General features: G+C 37.4%; 1 protein-coding gene across 6 annotated transcripts in view; it reads left to right on the forward strand.

The window, feature by feature from the left end:
* Nucleotides 1–27,187, forward strand: part of MECOM (MDS1 and EVI1 complex locus) — a 557,439-nt gene that overhangs the window by 498,380 nt on the left and 31,872 nt on the right. For 3 of the 6 annotated variants that reach the window (XM_042954308.1, XM_042954311.1, XM_042954313.1), the window contains 5 exons: nt 169–303; nt 12,278–12,380; nt 15,759–15,975; nt 21,621–21,768; nt 23,123–23,279. In XM_042954308.1, coding sequence (XP_042810242.1) covers nt 169–303; nt 12,278–12,380; nt 15,759–15,975; nt 21,621–21,768; nt 23,123–23,279 — 760 coding nt within the window. The remainder of the gene's footprint in view (nt 1–168; nt 304–12,277; nt 12,381–15,758; nt 15,976–21,620; nt 21,769–23,122; nt 23,280–27,187) is intronic. The other 3 variants (XM_042954309.1, XM_042954312.1, XM_042954314.1) reach the window with 1 other exon arrangement.

Consider the following 27,187-nt stretch of genomic DNA (forward strand, 5'->3'; position numbering starts at 1 on the left):
TCTAAGATAATTTATTATCATACCTCCTTTATTAATATGCATGCTGTCTGACTTTTTAAAAAAGGATTTAAAGGAGGACTACACACGAGTAAAATATTTTCAAGCAATTAACTATTCTAATGAATGAACTGATATGGAAACTGATTGTTCTCATCTTCTTCCTTCCAGATCTTAGATGAGTTTTGCAATGTGAAGTTCTGCGTAGATGCTAGTCAACCAGATGTAGGAAGCTGGCTCAAGTACATCAGGTTCGCTGGCTGTTATGATCAGCACAACCTCGTTGCATGCCAGATAAATGATCAGGTACGTTGTAAAGATTTTCTTGTCTTTTCTTTGAGAGCACTAAAGTATCAGTGAAGCCTGAAGAATAAAAATAACAGTGAGTTGCAGTAGACCCTTGTGGCCTGTTTGTTGATAGGGTGAAAGGTAATGTACAAATATAAGTAAGATGCAGAATAAAGTTATTTGCAGCACTGCTTTCTTCCAGTGCTACTTTTTTGGGTGGTTTACTCACTTTGTAACAGTAAACTTCATAAATGTTCTAGTTTTCTGAATGTGATTGGATGATTTAAACACTGAGCACTATTTATTGCTAGATGTTCTTTACCTTTTTTTCTTTACCATCATAATAGGGAAACATTCATAGAAAGTATTGAGGTACTCAATAACACTTTATGAATTTGTGCAGAAAATGGAAGTGATACACTTGAAATATTATATAGATCTTACTTGAAGTAGTAGGTAGATATATATATGGATGATCTATATGTGGACTTACCTGACTATGCATTTTATATTGACTTGCCTGATTACAAATGAGAAACACTTTTAGATTAATCAAAATACTTCTTTTTTTTTGTGTATGTGAAAAGTAGAAAAATATCACCGCTGGAAATTGCTTTATGGAGGCCCATGTAGTGAGGTTAACTGTAATAACAATAGCTATGAAATAAGATCATGAAAATATCATGAAGCATATTTTGCACTCAATAAAGTTAGGTTATGAATCTTGTAACTTTGTATGACAATATCTGAAACAACGAGAGGTTTAGCCTGTTAATTTTTTGTTTTATAAACACTACTGGGTTAGAATTTAATTATGTTACCCATCATTTATTTCTTTTAACCCAATGGTTACCTAAATTAAATATGTTTCAAAGACCATATTAAAATGGTTGTTTGGCAAATTTACTGTGAAAATCACCACCAAGGAAAAGAAAAGTTTAAATTAGATGTTTCCAATTGAAAGCTGTTAAGTAATGCTAGCGTCATATGGTCAAAGACTCTGTTTCAATCATCATTATGAGATTATTCTTTGGCATTTTACCAGCTACCAGATAATTTTTACTGACTAAACTGTATGAGGTAGTAAATTGTAAAATTAGGTTTAAATGGGAATCATTTAAAAATCTTCAACATATATCAAAAATAATAAACCAATCAATGGGTTTTTTTGTCTTTGCTGTAAGAAAACAAGAGGCATTATTGACAAATGAAAACATTATTAAATTAGCTATTGATTGAGAGCAGAAAATATCCTAAGTCCGTCATATGAGTTACTGTCACATCAACAACACTTTTTGAGCGCACACTATTTGTAGATGTGGGAAATACATAGGTGTTATATAAATGAATGAATTTTTCATGCTATGTTTCTTAAAATAAAGGAGTTGATGGACCTCAAAAGAGAGCTGTAAGATGAAATAATGTATTTATATCATAATAATTATTTGCTATTCATATTTACTGACAATAAGAGCTGTCTCATTGGACAGATCAGACTGTTGTAGGATCAGTGAAAGGATGGTAAGAATGGGACTCTTGGCCAATACATTTTTCATTTAATATTTAGGTGTCTAATATTTTACGGTAAATACACTCGTCATTGGGAATGTTAATTACATTGAAAAAGCAAAACTATTTTTCTATTGCTGACTCTGAATTAGCTTGCTTATTAAGGTAGGCATTTATAATTTTAACACAGTTACTTTTGAGGTATATGTTTGAGGTATATTGCTTTCCAAAGAAAATATGCTGGTTTCATACCAGCATATAATGAATAGCATGTTTACGTATTTTAATGGAAGAATCAGGGAAAATAGTTAATCAGGAAAAGCATAAAAGGTCAATATTAGACACACACCTATTATTGCTGTAAGCACTCATTTTAAGTATATGTGTTGTACTGGCAGACATCTAAGATGGTAACAGAGTGCATATCAAATAACATCATTGTGAAATTGACATTACATGGTCAAGTAAGTTCACCCATAAACAAGGAGACAGGAAAGTGAGAGGTAAAAGTCAGATTTGTGTGATAGGCAATGTATGCATACAATCCTGCTTAGCCCAGTTGACAAGACAAAAGAGAACAGACACTCAGATAATGTATGCATATGTTATAAACGTATTCATCTGTAAGCTTGTATGCATAGTTCTAAAAGTTAATTAAGACTGCAATTTCAGACAGCTTTGAAATGTGAATGCTGGACTAGGTACAATGAAAAAAAGAGCTGACTAAAGAGATTCTGTAGGTCTGTTTTTTCGCTCTCTTTTCCATGAGGAGTAAGAGCTGACAAGTGGTGAGCAAGCACAACTCATCACATAAGAACACTCCCATTGTGTGAGATATATTTAATGTCCATAAAGAGAGGGACTCTGGATCAGGGGCAATTATTAAACACAAACAACAGCTCACCTGCACAACACAAAAGTAAATGAAGCACTCTCGAGAAATTGTAAAAAACAAAACAAAACAAAACAAAAAGGTGTTTCTCTTCACTCCAATTCTGAGATAGAACGCAAGTTTAGAAAACGAATTTTAATACCACGACAGGTATTAACTCTTGGACTATAAAGAGGAAGAATGTCAGATGGATCTTTCCACTGTAGCCTGGTCATTGTAATAATTATTATATCTAACAAAGAAGGGAAAAGATGGCCCAGAACAAAACAAGGGTGTAGAAATTATAGTTTATTTTTGGGAAGGTAGATATTTTTAGAAATTCTGACATTAAAGACCAAACTTAATCAATGTGGATCAGTTTTATAATGATGTAGAGGAGTGGTATAAAAGTGAATAAATGTTCTTGCTAAGATGATAATACAGTTGATGATAGTGAGACAGTCAAAACGTGTACTGAATAAAACCCATATTTGGTTTGTTTGGGGGTGAAGAAGTACTTAGAAACAGCATGGATTTTGATTTTCAAGTAAAGTTGGAAAAGGATGTAATCTGGTTCATCTGGCTGTTTGATTAACATTTTTCTAATACCTCTGTGCAAGCATTTTATTTGAGGGGATTTTAATTTTTAAATTTAAATTCTCTAGTAGATTTCTGTGAATTATTTTATTTCAGGTTTTTTTTTCCAGGCCAGAGTGAGCTTTGTGGCAGTTTTCTTTCTTACTGCTTCCTAGAAAGACTCACGTTTGTTGTTTTTAGATGTCTCTTCATGTTTGCAAAATTATTGCAGTGATGCTTTTGGAGATAGGAGTTCGGAAATACTGGCATGAGCGTTTAATCATAATTTCTAACTAGCTGCAGCTTCTGGCTGATATCCTTTACCAGCTCCCTGAAAATATTATATTAACTATAGTAATTTATCTTTGTAGAAGAAGGCCACACCAAAGACACTAGTAAATTAAGCTCTGAACACATTCAGGTCATAAAATAGAAGATCCATTATAATATCAAAGGTTCTTTATCCTTGAAATCCTAATTATTTTCCCCATATTCCTTAAAGTTTCTGTACAATGTTACATAGCCACACTGTTGTGGTACAGCATTTAGCCGCATATTTTTATTGAGACAGACAATGCTTCGATATTTTTACATTTTAACAGTCTGAAATTGTCCCTGGTTGTTTTCAGGAGCAAGAACTGGCACTGAGAGGTAGAGCAGGGCAGGAGCAAAAGCAGAGAGTTGGATAATGACAGCTCTTTCCAGAATAGGTCCTCAGGAGGACCAAATATGTAGAGGAAGCATGAAAACAGTTAATTACTTTGAGTTTCATTTACATCTAGACTCACCCATGTGTCTAATGTTAAAGAAGCAAACATCTAGACGGCTTGCTTAGGTTTTCTTTCTTTCTTTTTTATTCTGGATATTTTGATGTCCTTTCCTTTGATGTCTTGTAGATATCTTTACAGACCATTCTGCTGGGTGAGTGTAGCACATTGCTTTAGATTTGGTCCCACCCACTCCTGCCTTTCCCTCCATCCTTTAAGAAGTTTCCTCAGACCTCCACATTTCGGTATTTTCACCTTGATCAAAGACAAGATGACCCATAGACCCCCTATCCACCTCAAACAAGGCCAGTTGTCATCTATGATATGTTCATAAATTTGAGGCACTTATGCAATAGCTCTTTGGACACAGGTTTTCCTCTTCTACCTCATGGTGAAACCATATTGGTTGTAATCAGACAGGTCACCAAGGCACAAGTTGTGTAAGTTGACTTTTTAGACTTAAGACCTGCCTTTCCACTCATGATAATTAGAATGAGCTGGGTGTGTGCTTTGGGGTAACATTTTATACGTGTGTATGTATTCTGCGTCATGGAAAGGAACACGGTTTCATTCAAACTCCTGGCCTTCCCTTAACATGGTCTATAACTGGAATAAAGTTCTCAGAAACCCAAGACATTATTAATCTTGTCATTTACACAAGGTGATAAGTCCTTTCATTTTTAAACAGGCCCTTGACAGCTGGTATTTAGTAAGTAGAATAAGAGAAGTCTGCTGTTCACTTTGAGTAAAAAGAAATGTGTCAATAAGAGATTATCCAATGCCTGATGTATATTTTGAAGAAATAAGATATAGAACGAGCGCCCCTCAGAGAAATCAAGGTCAGCATTCACTTAGGAGATTCTGCCAGCTCTCTTGTGGTTAATGAACGGCAGCAAGATTCTACAGTGTTTTCAGTTGGAACAGGCATTGTTCTCGTTTGTGCTTTACCTTATAAAGTTTTAACTGCTTCCAGGACGATCATGGCTGAATTGGCACACCCACTTTTCCTCTCCTTACGTCCACGTCAATGGTTCAATCAGACGGCTGTGACACTAGAACAGTACTATAACTGCAAGCTTATTATGGGCTCAATTATCAAGTTATTTTCTTTGGCTTTTTACTGAGAAAAAAATGTTTTCCTGAATTATTCAATTAATGTAATTTGTGCAAAAAAAGCAGGGAGGACCAGCTATGTAAAAAGTAAAATGTAATTTGTTCGCCTCTTTCCACTTTTTAAAAATGTTTGCATCAACTGTCAGGTAATTTGTTAATTTGTTCTTCCTTTACAAGGATTTCTGTCCACATTTTCTATGACCTCTTTTGATGTTAAAATTATTATTGGCTTTGGGCATTTTCTTTGCTTTCCTTTTAAGTCAAGTTCCACTTTTATACCAAAGTTATGCTCTGCTGTTTTAAGATGAATGCCAGCTGGCAATACCCAGAGACTGGCCTTGTGAACGGTGCCTAAGCTGACTTAGGGGGGTGGGGATGTTGTCTGGCTGATAAGTTACTTCCTTCACCCGAAGATGAAACTGTCTCAGACATAGTTTTCCATTTGATATTCACATGATAAAACAAACAGCACTGCCCTCCCTCCACCCAGAAAAAGTTTCCCTTGTGTAATGACACTCAGGACACAAGACAGCCATAGCACCACGCAGACTAGGAATTTTGTGAAGAGTAACAAATCACAGAAGTTCAATAAGTGGATGACCTACAGTATTCTGTGCACATTTTGAGTAATTAGTGTTTGCATGTATACAACGCCTTTCATTCAGGAAGATCTCAAAACATCACATCCATACGAGACTCTGCTGTTTCTGGAATGATGCCAAAAAGATAGTCATCAGAGTGCATTACAGTCTATCAAGGAGGAAAACATGTTGGTCAAAGACACAAGAAAAGCCTCCAGCCTAGTCAAAAAAACCCAAAGATGATCTTTAGCTTCCTCATCATGTAGTGATGGAACTCTTCCCAGGCATTGTGAAATCATGCAGAATGACCAGTTTTCATAGAATCGGATGAAATGGCCACATTAAAGACAGGTGGCTAGTGGATATTTCTTGTGGAGTCTGTAGAGTGATCCTTAGAGGTCATTTAACTGAAATTTGCAAGACTTCCAGGCTGGGTACACTGTAGGCTCCAGATATAATAGCAGGTGGATCTTTATCATTTGTTCTACTTATACAAACTAAAACCAACGGTCAGTTCTCTGTTATGTGTCATTCCAATAAATTATACCTGGATTTCTCTTCATGTTATCAACAAAGAGATAAAAGTGGGGGGGGAAGCTTCTCCTCCAACAATATTTTTGTCCTGAAAATAACCAGTGGATACATATTTTTCGATATAGGGAGATAGTACCTTATATTTCTGAAAATATCTTTTAGTCTTTAGACTGTCATCCTAAAGACAAATATAGTATACTATCTCTTTGGACAAATTAAGGAAACTATGGTTGGTTTGCTTTGGTAGAACTTGGCCATGATAAAGGATCTATTCTGTTGGACAAGTATCTTTCCATTCTGTCATCAATTTCTTTGTCTCCTGAAGACACTTCTTGTTATCTCTTACCAATATAGCAGAGAAAGTATGATAAGAGTCCTTCTTATAGAGGCTAAAAACTTGGCTTTACTCCTGTCCTCCTGAACATTGCAGTTTCCCACATTACTATGGGTAGATCAGGGGTCCAGACTGTGTTTTCTAAAGCCAGCCCATATGCACACTTTGTCTTTGTGGACCTGATGTGACCTCTCTGCAGCACCAAGGCTGACAGATGTGTTCATATCTAATGTTGACTTTGTTCAGATACGCAAACTGTCACCTCCTCCCCTCCTACCTACCTTCCAAATGTTAAAGTTCCATTCAGCTTTTTCTAGTCTTCTGACTGGTAAATTGCATGAAGTTATAGAAAATAAAGCATTCGGGGTAAATTTTGGGAACTGGAAGAGGAAGAAATCAACTGTCAACTTCAAAGTGAGAAGGACAGCAATAGTCTGAAAAAGTTGTCTCTCAGTACAGATTCTGTAGGGAGTATATTTCTCTATTATTTCAATTATTACAACTTCCTGAATAGGTTGAAGGTCATTCATAATTCACACTTGTGTCATTTTTAGACATGCCAAATGCAGTCTATTAAGCATAAATAAAACTTCAGTGCTTGACCAGGAAAAATAAACGGGGATTCATAACAATGAGGCCTTGTTCATCTTTTTAAAAGTAAATGATGTGTTTTCTTTTTTTTTTTTGTTTTCCCCCCTGTGCACTGAATTTCTCTTCTGTCTCAATAGTACAAGCACAATACTTTAAATTGATCCAAGCATAGCAAACTAGACTGTAAGTCTGGTCTGACAGATTCTAGATTTTTCTATTTTATAGGATAATAAACAAGGACCCATATTATTACCATTTACAAATACAAATAGTAGCATTGTCTATTTGATGGAGGATTAGGTTGAACACAGGCCTTGACAGTATAAAACAGAATTCGTCTAAAGTCTTTTATAGCCTATTAACTTTCGTAATGGAATGCCTATAAGCATCCATACTCTTTTTAGTGCTTGTGCTCTTGGACTTAATAACAAAGCAAGATAAATGTTTAATAAAATATGATTAATTCCAATTCCAACTACATATAATATATAACTCTATATAACATATATTATATACAATATACTATATAAAATATACCATATAATTACATATCACTGACATGATATATAACATGAATTAAGTGTATTCTATTAAACATTTATTTATATTAATACCTAAAATATGAGATTGCTCATATTTTATACAAATTTAAAATTTCTCCAAGGTGTGTAATTTGCCACATTTATCCATCACATATAAAATATATCTGCTTGGGCACATATATACTTATATATAACACTGTATGAAAATATATTTTTGGAAATCTAAAATTTGTTAAATCAAATCCAGTCATCACTGCCTTTTGTCCCTAGCTCTGCCTTGTGAACATTAAGTGAATGGACATTCTTTTGGCATTTGGAACTGGTTTCAAGGTTTGATTAAAATACATTAAGTATAATAATTATGTTTAGAGTAATTCCTATATACGTGTGTGGTATTATATTTATGCCTTAGATTGTGAATTTTACCACTAGTAAAAGTGAGTAATTTGGGGCAATTCTAGTTTTATTTTTAAATACTCGAAAGATTTAGCATTAAAAAACATTTTCAGGAATTTCACTACTGTGTTATTTTAACAAACTTAAAAAATAAAAAAAATACAAATTGATCTATTAAGATAGTGACTATAAATATTTGTTCTTATAAATTGAGGCATCCAGAGATCTAGATCTTTATCCACACTTACCAAGGTAGAAATATAGCTTTCTGGAAAAATAAAAAGAGCCCATGAAGATATTGGGAAATTAAAATTTTTTATATGATAAAATGAAAAAACCACCTTAACTTTCAAATGTGTCAAATGTATGGACAGTTAGATCATGGTCATAACATGTTTTATTTCTGGAATTTGTTATTAGCTACCAAAGAGAAAATTCTGGAGGAGTTAACACATTTTAAAAATATTTATCATGACTTTTAAAAGAATGGAATTTTTATATATTCCTATTTTCTTATACTCTAAGGCCCTGTTCCTCTTATCTTTCAACTTATATGGTGAGGAATTGAGATTTTTCCCTCTAATAAAGCATTCCGAGAGAGACACAACAAAATAATAAATCAACAACCCTTTTATATCAATTTGAACTTTTTCTAAGTGTTTGAGACTTTGGGGTCCCCCTTTATATACTTGAGTTGAATTCATCACAAAATCCCAGACCCAGGACATTTTTATTTTGGATCCAGATAACTTTTTCCATAAAACCCCCTGATGGGAGAAGAGATCATTTCTTTTATGGAATTTAACAGAGTAATTGATTCCCTTCCCTTTTTCTCCAACACAAAAACCAGAAAGGTTATATTGGTAGGATCTCTGCTTCTGGTACGTAACTCTGATGACATATAATTCATAGGACTGCAATAGAACTGAGATTTTGAGAATATACCGGGTTTAAAGACATTATGGTTATATTTTTTAAGAGCATGGCCAAGAATACTTAAGATACAAACCTGTGGGAAAAACTACATAAATCACTTCTGTTATTTATTTTATTTTTATTTGCTGAAAGACCTGTTTTGTAATACAAAAGTGTAGATGTGATATCTTACTTTCGAAAGGCTTGATTCCTCCAAGATTCCTTTCCATCATTCCTCCACGCCACTTTTTTTGAGGCAACAAATTGTCATTATGTTTTTGTTTAAACCACTCCTCTCACCTCTCAAAGGCCTGCCTGTGTATTAGTATTGCTAGAACATAAATTAACTTTAGATGTCGACAGCTCTGGATTCGAGTATTCAAGTTAGATTTGGGGGCCATTGTAATCATAGGTGGAAAAGCAGAATTTTGCCGAATCTAAGATCCGAAGAGATGAGATATAAAGAGGATCACAAGTGGTAGCAACACCTTGAAAGAAAGCTCTAGAATTGTAAGGGTGTGGTAGATGGGACTTTGAGGCACATTCTTATTGCTGTGTGAGGAAGCGTGCCCAGAATCTGCCCTCATTACGTCTGGCGCTTGCCAGTTCTTTTCAAACCTCAGTTTCATGAGCACCATAAAAATTCACTTAAAATCGAAAAGAACACCCTGAAGTTAAAACCCACTCTGCTTTGCCTTGCCTTTCATGGCCTGGAATGTCACCTTTTACCTCCAGTAAATAAAGCCAACATCAACACTCTTCCGTGTCTTTTATTTTTTATGCACTCAATATTCTTCACATGACGATCTGTACACTTAAAGGGAAATTACAGTAGTGATCTATGTTGCTGCAAAGAGAATTGTCTTTATAATATATAGTTACAACGTACCTATCATTTTCTTTTGTTTCTTGGGCTGTTCACGTTGGATTGAGTAAATCTAAAATGGAATTAAAAGAGACATGATTAATAGTGGACTACAAAGAAATGATGATATCATGATACTTTCTTGAAATGATCTGGCATGTGTGTCTAAGCAGCATTCCCCAACAGAGACAATTGCACTGTTTTACGGTCTTGCAGGGTATTGTCTCTTTAACCTCACTATTTCCGAGAAGCCACCGAAAAGTTCTAATATGTCACAATTCAAATGTCAACATGTTGTTGGAAAGGAAGCTAATAAGTTAAACCTTTGAGAGATGCCAAAAAAAGAGGTGATTCAAGCTGTTGAGAGAAGTCCATTGTTTTCTAAGGGGAAATAGGACTCCAGAATGAAATAGGGTACTTACAGGCATTTAATTGGAAAGTTTAGGGGAAAAGAGCAAATGCACAATCATTTTTTTTCAATCTGATAACTTTTTGAACAGAACTATTCCTTTCAGTGCACTTCCAGAAACAGGAAAATGTGAAGGCTAGGGTTAATAAGATACAAACTGCAAATTCTCTGGTTTTTGTAGAAATAGCACATAACACGGAATAATTTTCTTAAGATAGTCTGGAGTCTATCTCTGGGTGGATAGAAAGCATCCTAGGTTATATTCTAACATATTCTAGCAGCATTTTATGTTTGGCATTATTTTCTGTAAACCAATTTCACCTGGTTAAATTACTGTTGAATGAAAAAGGATGATTTTATTTTGACAGGAAAGAAACTAAACAGAAAACATTCCTCATTGAGTTATTTTTTAAATTTAGCACAATTTTGTTCTGTGATGTTTTTATAGAAAAAAATAAACAATTGGACTTTAGAGCCACCTACTGGAATAAAGAGGCACATACTTACGTTTGATGTCCTCTGCTTTTCAGAAGATAAACAAATAGATAAATACAATTAAAATTATGCACACTTCTGTTGATCTTTTAAAATATTAACCTACTCAATTTTTCTCAGTTTGAAATATCAAATATCCTGTAAGAAACCAACAATGTCTTCTAAAAATATGTTCTCATAAGTTCTCTTAATAATTTGTATGATGTGAGTTTTCCCCCCCTTGGATTGAGACAGCAGAATCGAAACCCTAGTTTACTTGCTGTCTTTGTTGCTTCTGTTGGTGTGTGTGTGTGTGCGCGTGTGTGTGTGTGTGTGTATGTGCACGTGTGACTGTTATTGGTCTCATTTTCACCAGTTAATTGTATAACGTCATTCTTTCTTCGACAACTTCTATCTGGTCGTTATGTAACAAATAATCTTAGAATAAAATTTAAAAACTATGAACATTTTTGTGATAAGATGAATAAGCACCTTAAACATTTTCATGATTAAGTGCTTTTTTATTGAGATATCATTGACATATAACATTATGTTAGTTTCAGGTGTGTAACGTAATGAATTAGATATTTGTATTTTTGTGTGTGAATTAAATGCTTTTATAAGTGGAAAAACCCTGAAGCCTGGACAAGTAAGTTGGACAATGACTTGCCTAAGGTCACAGAGCTGACAGAGCTGGTCAAGGTGGGGGTAAAAGTAGGCAGCTCTAGGAAATTATAGGTCCACGCTTGCCCCACAGTTGTTTAGTCAGTCACTAACAGATTGATTCAATTCTTTCTCTCCTCAGAATTTTTCTAGAAAGCAGGGGAATAAACACCTCCCCCTACTACCCTGCTAAATGAATCAATTAAAGGCATACTGCCTGCTTTCAGAGAGTGGGAATCAGGAGCTGAGGCATGAGGTCAAGTCCTGGATCTGGGAGTACTGATGATTGGTGAGAGAGGGATTAAGTTTTTTAAAAACAAAATAATCTCCTTTGACTATGTGCTCTACAGACCGGTTCTTTGTGTCATGTCCTTCTAACCTATTCCCTAAAAAACACCTTGTTGAGAAGGTGCTGCTTTTGAGAACATGCTGAGGGAGGCAATTGTGCCCTGCCACCCTTAGCGAGGCTATGCTGGATAATGCCAGACGCATTCAGCTCTGTGAATACGTGTGTGGTTCCCTAGAGTGAGGAATTCAGAGAAGGGAAAGTTCTTTGCTAAACATTACACAGAGGTGTATGCAACACGGTAAGCCTTGTCTTAAGACAATTTGATTGGTGAGGTAGGATTTAGAAAAGATTTGTGAACTGGCATAAGAATCACAGCTTTCCATTTGTCAACAGAAGGCCAATTTTCAGGACATAAAACAGGAAGTCACACTTCTTTTGACAAAAATAAAAGGAAATATTTTTTTATGCTATGAGAAAATGTACAGATATTAGTGCATATCTTGCCCTTTCTTAATATTCACTTCTTTCTCTCTTCCCACCCAACCCTTTCTGGTGTTTTGAAGATATTTTATAGAGTAGTCACAGACATTGCACCAGGAGAGGAGCTCCTGCTGTTCATGAAGAGTGAAGACTATCCCCATGAAACTATGGCGCCGGATATTCACGGTTAGTACTGTTCGCACCCCCATCCTCCGCGCCCTCATCCGGTCGCCGTGACGGAGCATCTGCGTGGGGACATCACACATGGCATTTGTCAGTTTTCCTGGCTCCTCAGTGTCAGTTTTCACAAAACTCCTTCTCTTTTGAGTGACTCTTTTCTTGGCTTGACATCTGGCTAATGTTACTGTGAATCTTGAGTAAGCAGAGGTCTTCCCTCAAGTGGAGGCCAAACGAATTCTGAATATATCAACTGAGATATCCCACCGTTGAAACTTTTTTGTCAATACCTTAGACTATGGTGAGAATCCTTTCACTATACAAAAGTCATTTCAGAAAGCTCAGTTTGGGCTTTCATCAGTCTGGTGGGTGTTTCTTCCCATCTAATGTTCTATTCCTGGAAAAAGTATGTCTCCTTGAGTAAAATCCTAGTTGGCACGACAAGATGGGAGAGGGCTGGGGGGAAGGGGTTTAGGAGAAAAATACACATGAGGAAACTTTACAGCCAGAGAAGTTTTTATTTGCCAGAGACCTATTCTAAATCAAATGAAGGGGGTATCAAAAGAATTATAATTATTAGTTCTGCATGTATAGGACAGATGAAGAGATAATTCTATCCGTATTGAAGTGTTACCATTGGGATGAGAATTTAGTACTTTTTCCTTTCTCTTTCCTATTTCTTTCTCCTAATATAACATGATTTGGTTAAACATAATCTAGTGGTGTCTTTAGAATGTTTTATAGTTGGAAGGACCACTGGGAAGGGTTACTCACCCCAGCTTAGCTGACAGGTAGGGACGGAGCCACCTCCCATCCCTTTGGCATTCTGGATGGGAAAACCTCAGCCTCTGCTCTCTGTAGCTTTTGCGAAGGAAGCTACCAGTCTTGGCTGGCTCTTTACTTGAACATTTTTTTCCTTTGGCTGAGCTGCATTCTGCCTCTTTGTAGATTATACCAGTTATAGTTTGGGGAACCTTTTGGAAATTGTTTTCTTCTCAGAAACCCAGTGTTCTCAACCAACCTGGTAGAGCTTAAGCCTGAATAAGGAATCTTACCCAATGGGGTCTGGGACAGACGAAGCATGAGGGCATAGGATACGAAACGTAATCTAGCTTTCTCTAGTGCAAGGCAACTTTCACTGGTGAATGTTAGACCTAAAAAAAGGTTTTCAAGCAATTCTTTTTAGAAATATGAGTGATTAGCTTACTATTCTTAAAAGCATGAGTGGAAGTGATTCTTCTTCTTTTAGGGCTACGATTCATAAATTACCTGCCTTCACAACACCCTTGAACCCATCAGCTGCTTTTTATTTTCATTGTGTCACACACACACACACACACACACACACACACACACACACACACACTATACCAGATACTATATGCTCTCCATTTATTATCTCATTTAGTCTTACACATTGATCAAACGTATAAGAGAGGAATCATTTTTATTATACAGATAGAGAAACTGAGGCTATCTAAGGACTTAGATAAATTTACCTTAGATCTAGGTAAATTGGCCAAGATCACATGACTAGAGAGTGGTAGTTAACTTTCAAACCGAGGTCTTGTTGTCTGTAAACCCTAGGCCTTTCCCATCCATTCTATGGCTTGGAGATTCTGTTTGTGTTCAGCCTGCTCGTGAGATCCTAAATGTAGATCTTAAATATTGTGAAGAGTATAACAGATTATATTACATGGTTCCATTACCTGGTTAATGTCATCGAGAAACGTGTCTTTAGAGCTGAGGTGATTTATCTTAGAATACCCCTACCTTCCTTAACCCTCTACGGTCCAAAGTTGACACACTCTATTAAATCTACATACTGCTTTCTTTACTGTTCTGGCCCCGCTGTTACTGGTTTAATTGAAATGAAACCTGTCTTGTATGTGGATTTTAGCAGTGGTGCCTCCTCTGACCTCTCCTTCACTTCTCACATCACAGCTAGGCTTTCTGATTTTCAGCGGCTTTCAGTTCCCTTCTCAGCATGGACCCCCCAAAGCCCCTAGGGACCTGCTACCTTCTCTGACTTCACTTCCCCTAGCTCCTCTACATGTACCCTATCAACTCGCCCTATTTTACTACAGTTTTGCTTTTCCACCAGCTGCCATGTTCTTCCTGGCCTTTATCATTGGTCCACGCTGTTCCCACTGCCTGGAACATCCTCCTTCATCCCACTTCACCTGGCTGATGCTTGCTCATTCAAATCCTTTTCTGAACCTCTCTCCTTCAGATTAGATGGATTAGACATGTTCCTCTGGGCTCCTTTAGGCCCCATGCATGCATCTGTCATAAAATATATCACACTCTATTTGTTCACATGTGTTTCCCCTTGAGTTTCTTATATAGTCATTCCCTAGCAAAATGCCTAGCATTTGTTGGTGACTAAAATATTCCCCCCAAAACATTCAGTCAATGAAAAACTGGCCATAGGTCCTGGCTGTAGCTCTATAAAACAGGGATTATGTATCATGCTGCCCGGGTGTCTTTTCAGCATTCTGAGCTGTTTTTAAGACTTCTGTGATTGTGTCTGTGTGATCTGTGCATCGTATAGCCTCATGAGCAGGCAAAAAGCTATTGAGATGGAAAGAATAGGAACAATACCATCACTGCCTGGCACCTTATAACCTTGTTATCTCTAGTCCCCACTATTACCATTTATTTATCTTACTGATGCAAAGGGAAAATTCATGATATGTTGGCTGTTTAACAAGGCCCTGCCAATTAGCCCTGACCCTAGGGTAGCATAAATTAGTCTAGAAGGGTACTAAAAACATCTTGTGTCCATTAGGTGGTAATGACGAATGTAATGAAACATCCAAGTTTACTGATGCTAACCAGTGTAAGCATGACTCAGATAGCGACTCTGTGTCCCATGTGCCCTCCGGGTCACATGGCACAGTGAGACGTGTGTGAGAGAGACAGAGATGGGTTCAAATCCTGGCACAACCACTTGGCTCTATAACCCCTGACTGGTTTCTGAACTTCCCTGAGCTTTAATAGCTTCATGTGAAGTCGGAATAAAAATATGACATGTAATTTCTCATGATCAGGTTTTGAGAAATATCAATCATCCATGAACAGGGTGGAGGGACTGTATCATGCACAGTAAGTGGTCATTCTTACTTTTAGTGTCTTGTGAATATTAAACCCAGGAAGGGTTTAAGCCGTAACGTGTTATCTGGTAAGAAGGCTATACTGTAGCCGCAGACACCACGTTATCGTGCTAGGCTCTGTCCTGTACGTGTATTAGTTTTAATTCCTATTAAAATCAAAGTGGTAGAAATAACAACTAAATAGCTTCCATTATGTCTTCCATAAAAACTGCCGGTTTGTGGTGACACTTCTGATCGCCCAGTCCTGGTAACACCTGAATTATTTCCACAGAAGAACGGCAGTATCGCTGTGAGGACTGTGACCAGCTCTTCGAGTCCAAGGCGGAGCTAGCAGATCACCAAAAGTTCCCGTGCAGCACCCCTCACTCAGCATTTTCGATGGTGGAAGAGGACTTCCAACAAAAACTCGAAAGTGAGAACGATCTCCGAGAGATACATGCGATCCAGGAGTGTAAGGAATGTGACCAAGTGTTCCCCGATTTGCAAAGGTTAGAAATGGCATGTTGCACTACGAGACATGTTTATTTACTCTGCAGTGAAGTGTGGTTATGCTGAATTTTCAGAATTTATGCAGATGGAAAATCTGGAACTGGGATGAACCTGACAAGTGTGTTAGTGACATGTTCATAAATCAGTTTTCCTTGGAAATTCTTATCTGTAAAATGTTTACAAGCAAGTTGGAATTAGTTATTTTGACGCTAGATGGAAAATAATATGTTTATATTTATTTAAGTAGTATTATTGGCAACTGAAAGAAAGCGTTGCATGACAGCACAAACTATGACTTAGAGGAAGAATCAAGAATGCCGGAGCAACACTGATGCCAATTAAACTAATCATGTGCCAAACAGTAAAGCTGGTTCCAGAAACACCTAGATGACCAAAAAAAAAGATTGATTCTGGCATACACTTAATGAAAGATCGATGACCTTTTGGTAGATCAGTGTAACCCATGGATTTAATTTCAACTATTTAAACGTCACATATATAAAAGAATAAGAAAATCATGCCCAATGAAGAAAATGTTTTATTTCCCAAAAGGGAAAGAATAAACATGATCTAAATGAAATTATTCTTTAATACTTACTTTTAACAAAGTGAAAATCATGTATCAGCAATATGGTAACTTTTTATAGGCTTTTGAACTTCATTCAAGAACTTTTTTTTTTTTTTTTTTTACTTCTATTAAAGCAAACAGCCACCCTGGAACCTCCCCTTTGATAACTACATTGATTATTATGCTATAAAATAGTTCTTCTGATCAGAGATACAGAACCAGCTAATAGGTTTTCCGTGTGCTTCTACCTAATGGTTTTTGCCGTGGCCTACAAACAATTTTAACAATTGTATTTGTTTCTTTGCTTTTATTTAGTTTATTTTTTTAACTTTTGTTCATTTTTGACAGACAGAGACAGAGCACGAGTGGGGAAGGGGCAGAGGGAGGGAGACACAGAATCCGAAGCAGGCTCCAGGCTCTGAGCTGTCAGCACATAGCCTGACGCGGGGCTTGAACTCACGAACAGCGAGATCATGACCCGAGCCGAAGTCGGAGGCTCAACCGACTGAGCCACCCAGGCGCCCCTCATTTCTTTGCTTTTAAATCCAGAAATGATCCTTGGAATCTATAATTAGAACTTCAAGTGAACATAACCCTGTATTTAAATGGTTATGGTAGTGTATCAGCTGGCCTTAAGAGTGTGAGTTACTCATGGTTTACCTTGGACAGTCCACCTGTTTCAGTTTATCATTTTATTTCCTTTCTTTCTTCAGTGTCTCTCCTTCTTCTCTCTCCTTTCCACCTCCATTGATGGCCCTGCATCCTCTTCTCTGTCTAGGCTTCTTACAGGAAAGGATTTCATACAGTAGTCATTGATTTTAATGGATAAACAACTTAAAAAAGCATCAAGGATGACCCATTCCTTCAGGAGACTGAGTCAAAAGGATAAATTTCTAAGCTTGAAAATTTCTAGGCTGGAAAGATTTAGCTTTTAGAGGGAAAACATTGTAGGGAATAAGAGGGCTTTCCCGGTACCCTTTAAACTCATCTTTACCATTTAATATAAATCCACGTAGAGAATCAATCTGTTATAAATGTTTGGTAACACTTAGATTTGTATTATAAAAAAGTCAGAGCATATCTCATAAATGTAATTGTGCTCAAATTAAAAAATAAAATGAAACGAATAAATACCTGTGGGTAAGGAAAGTATTTATTACCGTAAAGCAGTATCTCTGATGCCAGAGATTCAGTATTATTTCCTTCAATTTTGCTATCAAAAATAATGGGCAGCATTATAAAATAAAAAATGGTGGATTAGACACTAAAATGTAATTCCTACTGCCCACTAGAAGGCATGGTGACACCTAGGTAGAGAGAGTTTCTTTTCTTACTGGCTCTGGGATTGAGGCTGAGTCAACTCTACTTAATGCCAAAACCAACTGCCAGTTTGGTTCCTTCAGTCAAAAACATTCAGTGGGAAACAATAAGGAAACCTAATTATCTGGTATTGGATGAACCCTCAGAACTTTCTTTTTGGTAGCTCAGCCAGACGGATATAGCATGTCACTATGCAACCTGAGGTCGACCATATAAGTGGTATTTTTGGTTATATAATTTATTCATGTGCAGAACTTACATTCCCCGAATATTTTCCACTTTATTTAATCCTATTTTGTTGCTTTATACTTTAAACAAATGAGAGAATTTTTTTGACATGATAATTATTCTGTTCTGTATCTTTTCTGTCAAATGTTGAGAAAAAATACCCCCTGCCCCCCACCCCCCCCAAAAGGGCAAGGACCAAAGGTTAATATGCAAAAATTGCAAAGAACCCAGAAGGCTAGGCAAAGCTCTATAAAATAGGATGAAGTTCTATGAGAAGTGGAGAAGCCTCCCTAACAGCTGACGGGCTGGCTTCTGTGTCTGTGAAAGAAATACACATTTGGTTTTGTAAGAACCAGTTGTCCTTTGATTCTTTCTATCACTGAGTGATAGAACAATATGGATTTTATGCTAGATTAGAAGAAAAAGAAAGGAGAATTCCTCTTACACTGCTAGTTATTTTTCCCCCTGTATGCCATGTACTATATTCTTGAAACCTTATCATATCCTTGGAGTAAGGGCACAGGAATAAGACTCAATGTACAGGCCTGTCGCTCCCATTAGATTTCAGAGTTTATGATTTGACGTACATATTGGAATATATGTCATCAAATGGCATGCCCTCCTGAGTGGCTGAGGATGACAGTGAGTATATGAATCTGTGCCATGATTTCGGAAGATGTCCCTGACTCAGTTCAATGTTAACCGCAGTTGATGATATCTCTCTCTTAACTCTATTAATAACATTTCAACTCGTGTAACAAACAGAGGATTGCATATTGTAGATAAAGGTAGGGCTGTTCTTGTGACTCCACACACCTGTACTCTCCTGGTACCTTTTGTTCACAGAGATATCACCATTTGTGCTCAAACAGAATAGCATTACAAAGTCGACTGACTCACGGGGCAGGAAAAATAAGTTCATATGCCAGTATGAATGGAGTTGTAGAGGGGAAGCTGTGGAGGAGAAAAAATATGGGAAAGACATTTCTGATTTATCAAGATAGGAGAAAGGGTACTTCCATTTTGTCACACACCCTGCCATTCACACAGCGTACGTGACTACTGGGTATATTCTAGGTGCACAGGGTCTTACTGGTACTCAACTTTAGAGTATTTATCTCGCAGAAAAATAGAACATGGCAAAGAAAGAGTGCTTGCAGGATTGGTAGTAGTTGTTGTTTTTTTTCTTAATATCTTTGTACTGTGGAAAGTTTCAAAGTATACAAAACTAGAGAGGGATGGTGTAATAAACCCCCATATGCTCAGTTTCAGTAATTATCATACAAGGCCAGTCTTGTCTCAGCTATACTTGTTCAGATTATTGAAACAAATCCTGGACATTATGTCATTTTATTCATAAATAGCTCAGTATGTATCTGTCTAAAAAAGGACTCTTTAGAACACAAATTTCTACACCACACTTTAAAAATAATGATTCCTTAATATTACCAAATATAAAGTCAGTGTTCAATTTCCCCCAGTTATCTCATTATTTTTAGTTTTATGTTTGAATTACGATCGTAATAAGATCTGCCATTGCAATTTGTTGGCATGTCTCTTTAAAATTTTTTTATTAAAAAATTTTTTAGTGTTTATTATTTTTGAGAGAGAGAGAGAGAGAGAGAGAGAGAGACAGAGTGTGAGCGGGGGAGGAGCAGAGAGAGAAAGAGGGAGACACAGAATCGGAAGCAGGCTCCAGGCTCTGAGTTGTCAGCACAGAAGCCGACACGGGGCTCAAACTCACAAACCATGAGATCATGACCTGAGCTGAAGTCGGACGCTTAACCGACTGAGCCACCCAGGTGCCCCTCTTATGTCTCTTTTAATTTATAAAAGGTCCTTCAGTCAAAGTCAGTCTTTCTTTCTCTCCCTCCCTTGCTCCCTCCTTCCCTCATTGAAATTTATTTATAGAAGAAACTAAGTGTTTTTTCCTGTAGCATTTCCTCTAGTCTGGATTCTACTGATCATGTCCCCTCGGTGTTAACATCTTTCTCCATCTTCTCTACTTCCTGTAAACTCACAGTTACATCCCAAGCCTTGATCAGATTTAGGTTCATTGTTTTAAGAATAATACCTCACTGATGCTATGGTTTATTTCCTTCAGGAGGCACAAGGTTTATTTCTGACTTGCCTACATTTATTAATTGCTTACATGCTGTAAAATGGATGTTTTCTACTTCTATCGTTCTTTCATTATTTATTATCTCTGTTAATTCTACGCAGACAAACTTCCCCTCATTGTTTATTTGCTCACCCTGAAGTACAGTTCATATAGGAAGGGCAGGACATGTGGGTGAGTTTTCTCTTTACTTACTAGTTTTCAGAGTAATGATTTTGCTTCTCAGAATCTTCCAAGGGTGACCCGTGAGCTTTTGTTTGTGCGATTTTGAATATTGTTTTTGTTAAAAGATGAAATTATTATTTTTATTGATGCTAAATTTCCTCATCTTTGGTCAGTGGTTGTTTTTTCACGTTGGTACCTTAATTCTTTTGACATGCTCTATAACTTTCTTGCTTTTTGCCGTAACAAGATGTTCAAGGCCTATCGTGTATCTTGGGCTTCAAGTTTGAAACAGGCTATTTCTCCAAGAAGCTCTGGTTACTTTAGGGGTAGTATCCCCGTGCGTTATCTGTGCATATTTAATTAACAAATATGTTCAAACATCTGACTATCACAGCAATCCATTATCTATAATATTTGCTTTTCATTAAATCCATGCAGATTTCATATACAAGTTTTAGAAAAGAGATGGAAATATTTGAGAAGCAAAAATATTCTAAGCTTGAAAACAGAAAAATTATCCTTGTGAGAAACTTCTAACTCCGTTTTTCTTTTGAAGGGCTTTAATAATGCATCCACTTATATTATTACACATTTTCTTTCCTCCCTAATTCATAGGCGCTATATACATATGCTTCTATATCTATGTATACACATATCCATTCATCACTCATCTGCAGGACCATCCATTCATCCATCCATCTCAGGGTTATTTTGGGAAGTTGCCTGGTGAATAGTTAGGTTACGACTCACTTTTCCACTTGGAGATATGGGTAGAAACAAAAGTACCTTTTTGAATCTAGAGGTTATATATTAGAAAGGATACCTGCCTGCATGCTCTTAAGCATGTTTTGAAGATCTTCAGTTTCAGTGTTTGTGTTTGAATTAAGTGGGTATTAGCAATGTGTGTTGCCCTTAGAATGGTGTGGTGAATCCAGAACTGGGCAAGTAGCTAGTCGTTTATCGTGCCTCTAAGTTGGCAACTAATCCCTGATAGCTATCTCAGATTTATTTTCAAACAACAGGGGTACTTCTCTGTGTTAGTGAAGGACACAGTCTAGGAAGAATAAGTAGTCTTTCATCTGTTGTGAGCCTGTTTCTTCTCTTTGTTTCTTCTCTTCTCTCACCTCAACTCCTTTTCCTTCTCATTTCTTTAATTGCCAGTTGGATTAGCAATAAAATGACATTCTGTTTATGAATGTATTCTTTGTCACCGTGTCTTATTGAACCAATTGTTCTCTTAACAGCCTGGAGAAACACATGTTGTCACATACTGAAGAGAGGGAATACAAGTGCGATCAGTGTCCCAAGGCATTTAACTGGAAGTCCAATTTAATTCGCCACCAGATGTCACATGACAGTGGAAAGCACTATGAATGTGAAAACTGTGCCAAGGTACAGTGAATTTGTAGACTACTTGGCCTCTCTCTGTCATCCTGCTCTCTCTTAATCCATCACTTGCTATGATATATAAAAACAACCCTTGAGAGGGGAAACTATAAATATCTTGAGAAAAGTAGACTGAGTGTTGTATGCTAAAAGGCATTAGTACAGTGTATAAAAACACTTAGTGGGTACCCTTTTATTTTTGTAAGGGAGGAAGTGAGGCTTAATGGTGAGTTCCAGAACTAGGTGTCAGACATCCTTGGTAAATTCCTGGTTCCGCTACTGGCTTGCCAGTGTGGGGTTGTTTTATAGCCTTATGGAGAATGAAAATTGTATCCAATGCACATTACTGATTTCTTTTAATAGCAGTTTGCGAGGAAGTCACATAAAGTTTCTGAATGCCTATTCAGAAAGAATAGGAGACTCCTACATTTGCAGATTTTTCCACCCAAGTCCCCACCATAAATCATGACTTGGTTCTAATTAAGAGCACAGTGCCTTAGTGGCCTGCCTTAGTGGCCACTGCTGAGCAGCATAAGGGTGCAGTGAAGCACTCTACCTTGACCATGACTCTGAAACATGGAAACAGTAGTTCACATCATGTAATGTTCATGGCTCTCAATTAACTAAAAGGTGCGCTGATGTCATTGAAGTCGATTTCTATTTCCAAAACCTTTTTATAGCATTTGAATATCTTTCTTCATGCCAGTGGAAATTGTGATATTTGAAATTATCTTTCCTGAACGCGCCCGATCTCGTCTGAAATTATCTTTAGAGATGCTTTGCTCCCAGAAGTGTGGGTGACTTTTGCTCTTCTCTTCTCTTCTCTTCTCTTCTCTTCTCTTCTCTTCTTTTCTTCTTTTTTTAGTACAATGTTTAAAGGAATGGTTTTAGCTTAATGGTACCTTGCTTGAAACAGTGTTAGCATTATCCCTGGGGGAACTCCTTGAATAGATTTGAGATACTTTCGTAAAAATCCCCCAATTTCGTACATAGTGTGTTTTGGTTTAAAGGATGGAAGTAACATACCATTTTAAATAATGTCTTGGCTGGCATTTTATTTTTCAACCCTAATCACTCTAAATGGGATCAAGAAGATCTTGACTGTGGTCTGTCATGCCATTAATTATTTCGTTCAACTGATACCGATGGACATTTCCTGCTAAGGATATAGATCTGAATAATTTACAGTCCCTCTCCGAGAGGAGCTCATGCTTTGGGAATATGACTTTCTTTTGGTCTTTGGGGAAAACAAATAAACAAAAACAAAATAAATAAACAAAATTCCTTCTTGAGTCATTCCTGGTCTTCGTTATTGTGTCCTTGAATTAAGTTTCTTGATTAATCAGTACTCATTTCCTAGCAGGTTTTCACGGACCCTAGCAACCTCCAGCGGCACATTCGCTCTCAGCATGTTGGTGCCCGGGCCCACGCATGCCCGGAGTGTGGCAAAACGTTTGCCACTTCGTCGGGCCTCAAACAACACAAGCACATCCACAGCAGTGTGAAGCCCTTTATCTGTAAGTTTTTAACACTCCAGCCCTCCTTCCTGCATCTGTCTCTCATCCGAAAGGCACTGTGATCAGGAGATGGCCGCATGGCCATAGAAGGGTCTCTGCATTAGCTGTTTATGGTCCAATCCAGTTGGGCTATTTTTCTATTACAAGAACATCTTTTACACCCAGATCCATGGTATCTTGTTTATAATTCCTGGGGTGTTTTCTATTAGATGAAATCAATAACAAGTAGAGAAAAGAGAAGTCGTTAAATAATGAAAGGGAAGCCTCTCCAGGTTGTAGGGTTTAATAGAGAGAACCAGATTTGTCTTCCACTGAAAATGGTCATGGCTTTGTAAAACAGCAAAGGCAAATGCCATAAATAAGATGAAGTGATAAAAACCTATTCTGGATCAGAAAGGCTGGAAGAGCCCCACTTGTCAAGTAGGCTGTGACTCTGAGTGAGTGAGTGAGTGAGTGTGTGTGTGGGGGGCGGGGGAGAGAGGGAGGGGGGAATAAGACTCCCCTTAGTCTACACATTGTTACCAATCACCGGCTGCAGGTTGGTAAGAACTACCAGTTACTTGAAAAGCAGAACATTTTCACTTTGATGGTGGACACGCTGCTTCTATAAGCCACTACACTAAAGCAAATTTACTGGCAGTGTGTGTTCAGAAGACATCCAATCTGACCACCTACCTAGAAGGTCCCTGTACAGAGCACTTTAGTAACACACTCCACATAAAGTAAAACTCCGCGCTCATTTGCTTCTTCCGTCCACCCACTCCTGTTCCCTGTATTGTGCTGAAATATTTCATAAAGCAAATCAGTTGTTTTCAGTCGATCTGAGCAATGACTCTAGACTTCTTTTGATCCATTGCTCAGCTGGGCTTATAAACACTGACTCACTGAGTTGCGCTACAAACTTTAAGACTGATTTTGTATGCAGATGAGCATGGAAATGATCGAGGCATACTCAGTAGTTGGCAAAACCTCTGACGTGGGAACTCTTAGAAAACATTTTTTTTTCTGACAAATACTCAATAATTTGTAGTAGGTATATGAGACACTACTACAGGACCTGATGGGCAAAAACATAATTTTTGGTGCCAACCCACAGATGCCAGAGACTAACTCTCCTCATTTTTAGCTCGACACAGTCCTCTTTTGTGCTTCCAAGCAACAGGAGAGCTTTTTTTTCCCCTTTCCAGCTTAAACTAGAGTCTTGTTTTGCTCCTACAGGGTTCTTCTGTACCCTGGGTGGAGTGAAGATGACCAGCTGATAAACAAAAGGGTGCTCTAGTCTCCCTTGGGGGGAGCTCTGTTAGAAATCACAGGAAATAAAGTATACAATAGACATTTTAGACTTCTTGTCTCATAAAGGCGTTTCGGACTCTAGGTCGTGACGCCCTTAAAAATGTACTTCGTAGTGTCACAGGCATAAATAACTCATGTATTTCTGATTCCTCAGAAACAAATTTTGGTACGTTTATTGTGTCTTGGTGGGAAAAAATAGACTGAACGGATTCTCTATTTAATGACTTAATGATTTCTCTATTATTTAAGCTAAAAGTTGGAAAATATAGATTCCTATTATCTAAGGTTCTGGGATCTGGAATTTTAATTGTGTTGAAATCAAGTGTTTCATTTTAAAGCACTATAGGGTGTCCCTTTCCAATCAGCTTGCACAACTATTTGCCACAAATGGATTTTCAGTAATTATTGGTAAATTTAAATAGCAGATGGAATTCTTCAAATGTAAAATCTGACAGAGAACCATGGGGTAATTATGAATAATAGCCATGTAATTTCAGAACAAAAGAGGAGAGTTGGTGTGGAGATTGGGAGTGGAGGAGGTTCACCTAGAGTTGATATCTGTTTCTCACCAGAAGGCCACACACCACGATTTACCCCCACTGGTGTGTTTATGGCAACTGTCTCTTATTACAGTGTACCGCCAAGCTTGAGCCCAAAGTCACCAGTGCTAAGGTAATTACTCACTGCCTTTGCAGAAACCTCCAGCCTTCCCAAATAGAAACCACATGCTCTAATAGGCTGAACATATTCAAAATACCTCTTAATTTGTTTAATAAGTAGAAAAATGCAATGTTAACTGCTGGCTAATTCCTATTACTGAGAAAATTACAGTAGACTATAGACTTCAACATCAATTGAGCCGTTTACCTGGAGGCCTGGTGGTTAGCGGTGGGCCAGGCCAGACATTCAAGTGAGGAAAACAAAGCCTCCGCCTAAGGAAACATCCCAGATTCTCTGTTCTTAAGACCTGACACAGACATCGCTCATCTGTGTAACACGGGGTGGCAACCAGGAAAGTCTAATGCACCTTCTGTTACTCCGATACAGAGAAGCTCCTGATTTTCTTCAATCCATCCAGGTATAAGAAAGGAATATAGAGAGCAACATTTCTTTGCCAAACACTTGCAAACCTTTCAAAAGTTTATGCCGTGGTTGAATACCCATCAAGACGTTTTCTCAACGCCTTTTAATGCCCAGAGGAGAGGTGTTACTTTCTTGATGAGTGAACTTTTATAATTCCAACGACATTTTATTTACTATTTCTTGTTATTGCTCATAGCTGAATTAGTATAACCAGCGAAAGCCTCATGTTTCTACCCTCTACATCATATGGTTTTAATTAGTATATCAAAGAATTTAAATAGCATGTGTATTTATTGTGTATGGTTACTAGTATATACTTTTAAAGTAGTCTCTGGTCAATATATTCCAGTAGAATAATTTGAAAAGAAATCACTCACATCTTCTCTTCCCATTAAAATGCATGTTACAGCCTCTATAATGTCATGAATCATCCCACAGTTGAAAGCTCCTTTACTATTACTAAGTGCAGTGATATATGTAGCAATGCATTTTAATCATTAGTAGTAAAAGAAATATTATGGAATCACTTGGTACTTCCTGTTTGGTGGTGTGTGGGATAATCCAACTTTTGGGTGAGTTTTGCATGATTGAACATCTATAAAATCTCCTTCGAGTTTTTTTTTTTTTCAACTATTACTGCTTTAACTTAGGAGCTCAACCACTCTGCGCTCAAAGGCAGCCGTCACATGAAAGCAATAAATGTCGTATTTTGTCTTCAATTTAATTTCTTATATAAATTTGTTTCAGTAATCACCAACAAGGCATATCATGTTTCTGCATGTATCAAACGTGCACGGGATTGTTAAAGTAAGCTCACACATAAAGCGGATTCACCTCTACTAAAGTCAGATAAAAAAATGTGATGCTTAGGAAATGGATACTATAATCCTGCCGGACTGCGAAGTGAGGGGAATTCTTACCCAGCAAAGGAGTTTTTAAAGGTTACGAAGTTTGGTCTTAAAATACACTTAGATCTGTTCTCTCATCTGTGAGGAGGAAGATGTTCTACTTTTTTGGCAAATTTTCCGCGAAGAGGGTTCTTTCCCAGCCGTGCCCTGCCGTGTTCTTTCTGGATTAGAGCACTCAGAACACTCTCCCTGCTTACCATAGTTGGCTAACCCACATAGAAGTCAAGCCCTGAGATAACCGGCGAAGATATGACAACAAGTGGACGTATTTCCCAAGGACGGGGGTTTCATAAATGCAGGAAGGTTAGCACAACCACTGGTGTGAGGGGAAGTCAGAGGACGTGATCATAGTTCATGGGAACCAGCAATGCAGGATGGACCACATTCAATTTAGCTTCCTTTGCAGGCTTAAAATAGAGCCATTGTAAATTATGTCAGTCTTTCTCAAATCATGAAAATGATTGTTAAAAATGTCTCAGAATACACAATGTGCATTGTTGTGTGGCTTTGATGTGTGAATGATGAGAGCATATGATATAATACAAATTAAATAATGGTAGGGCAGTCACAGGCTTTTTCCCCAGGGGGAGAGGGAATGAAGGTAAAGTTTCTGGTCGAGGGAAA

Source organism: Panthera leo, chromosome C2 (genome assembly GCF_018350215.1).
Source record: "Panthera leo isolate Ple1 chromosome C2, P.leo_Ple1_pat1.1, whole genome shotgun sequence".
Taxonomy (NCBI): domain Eukaryota; kingdom Metazoa; phylum Chordata; class Mammalia; order Carnivora; family Felidae; genus Panthera; species Panthera leo.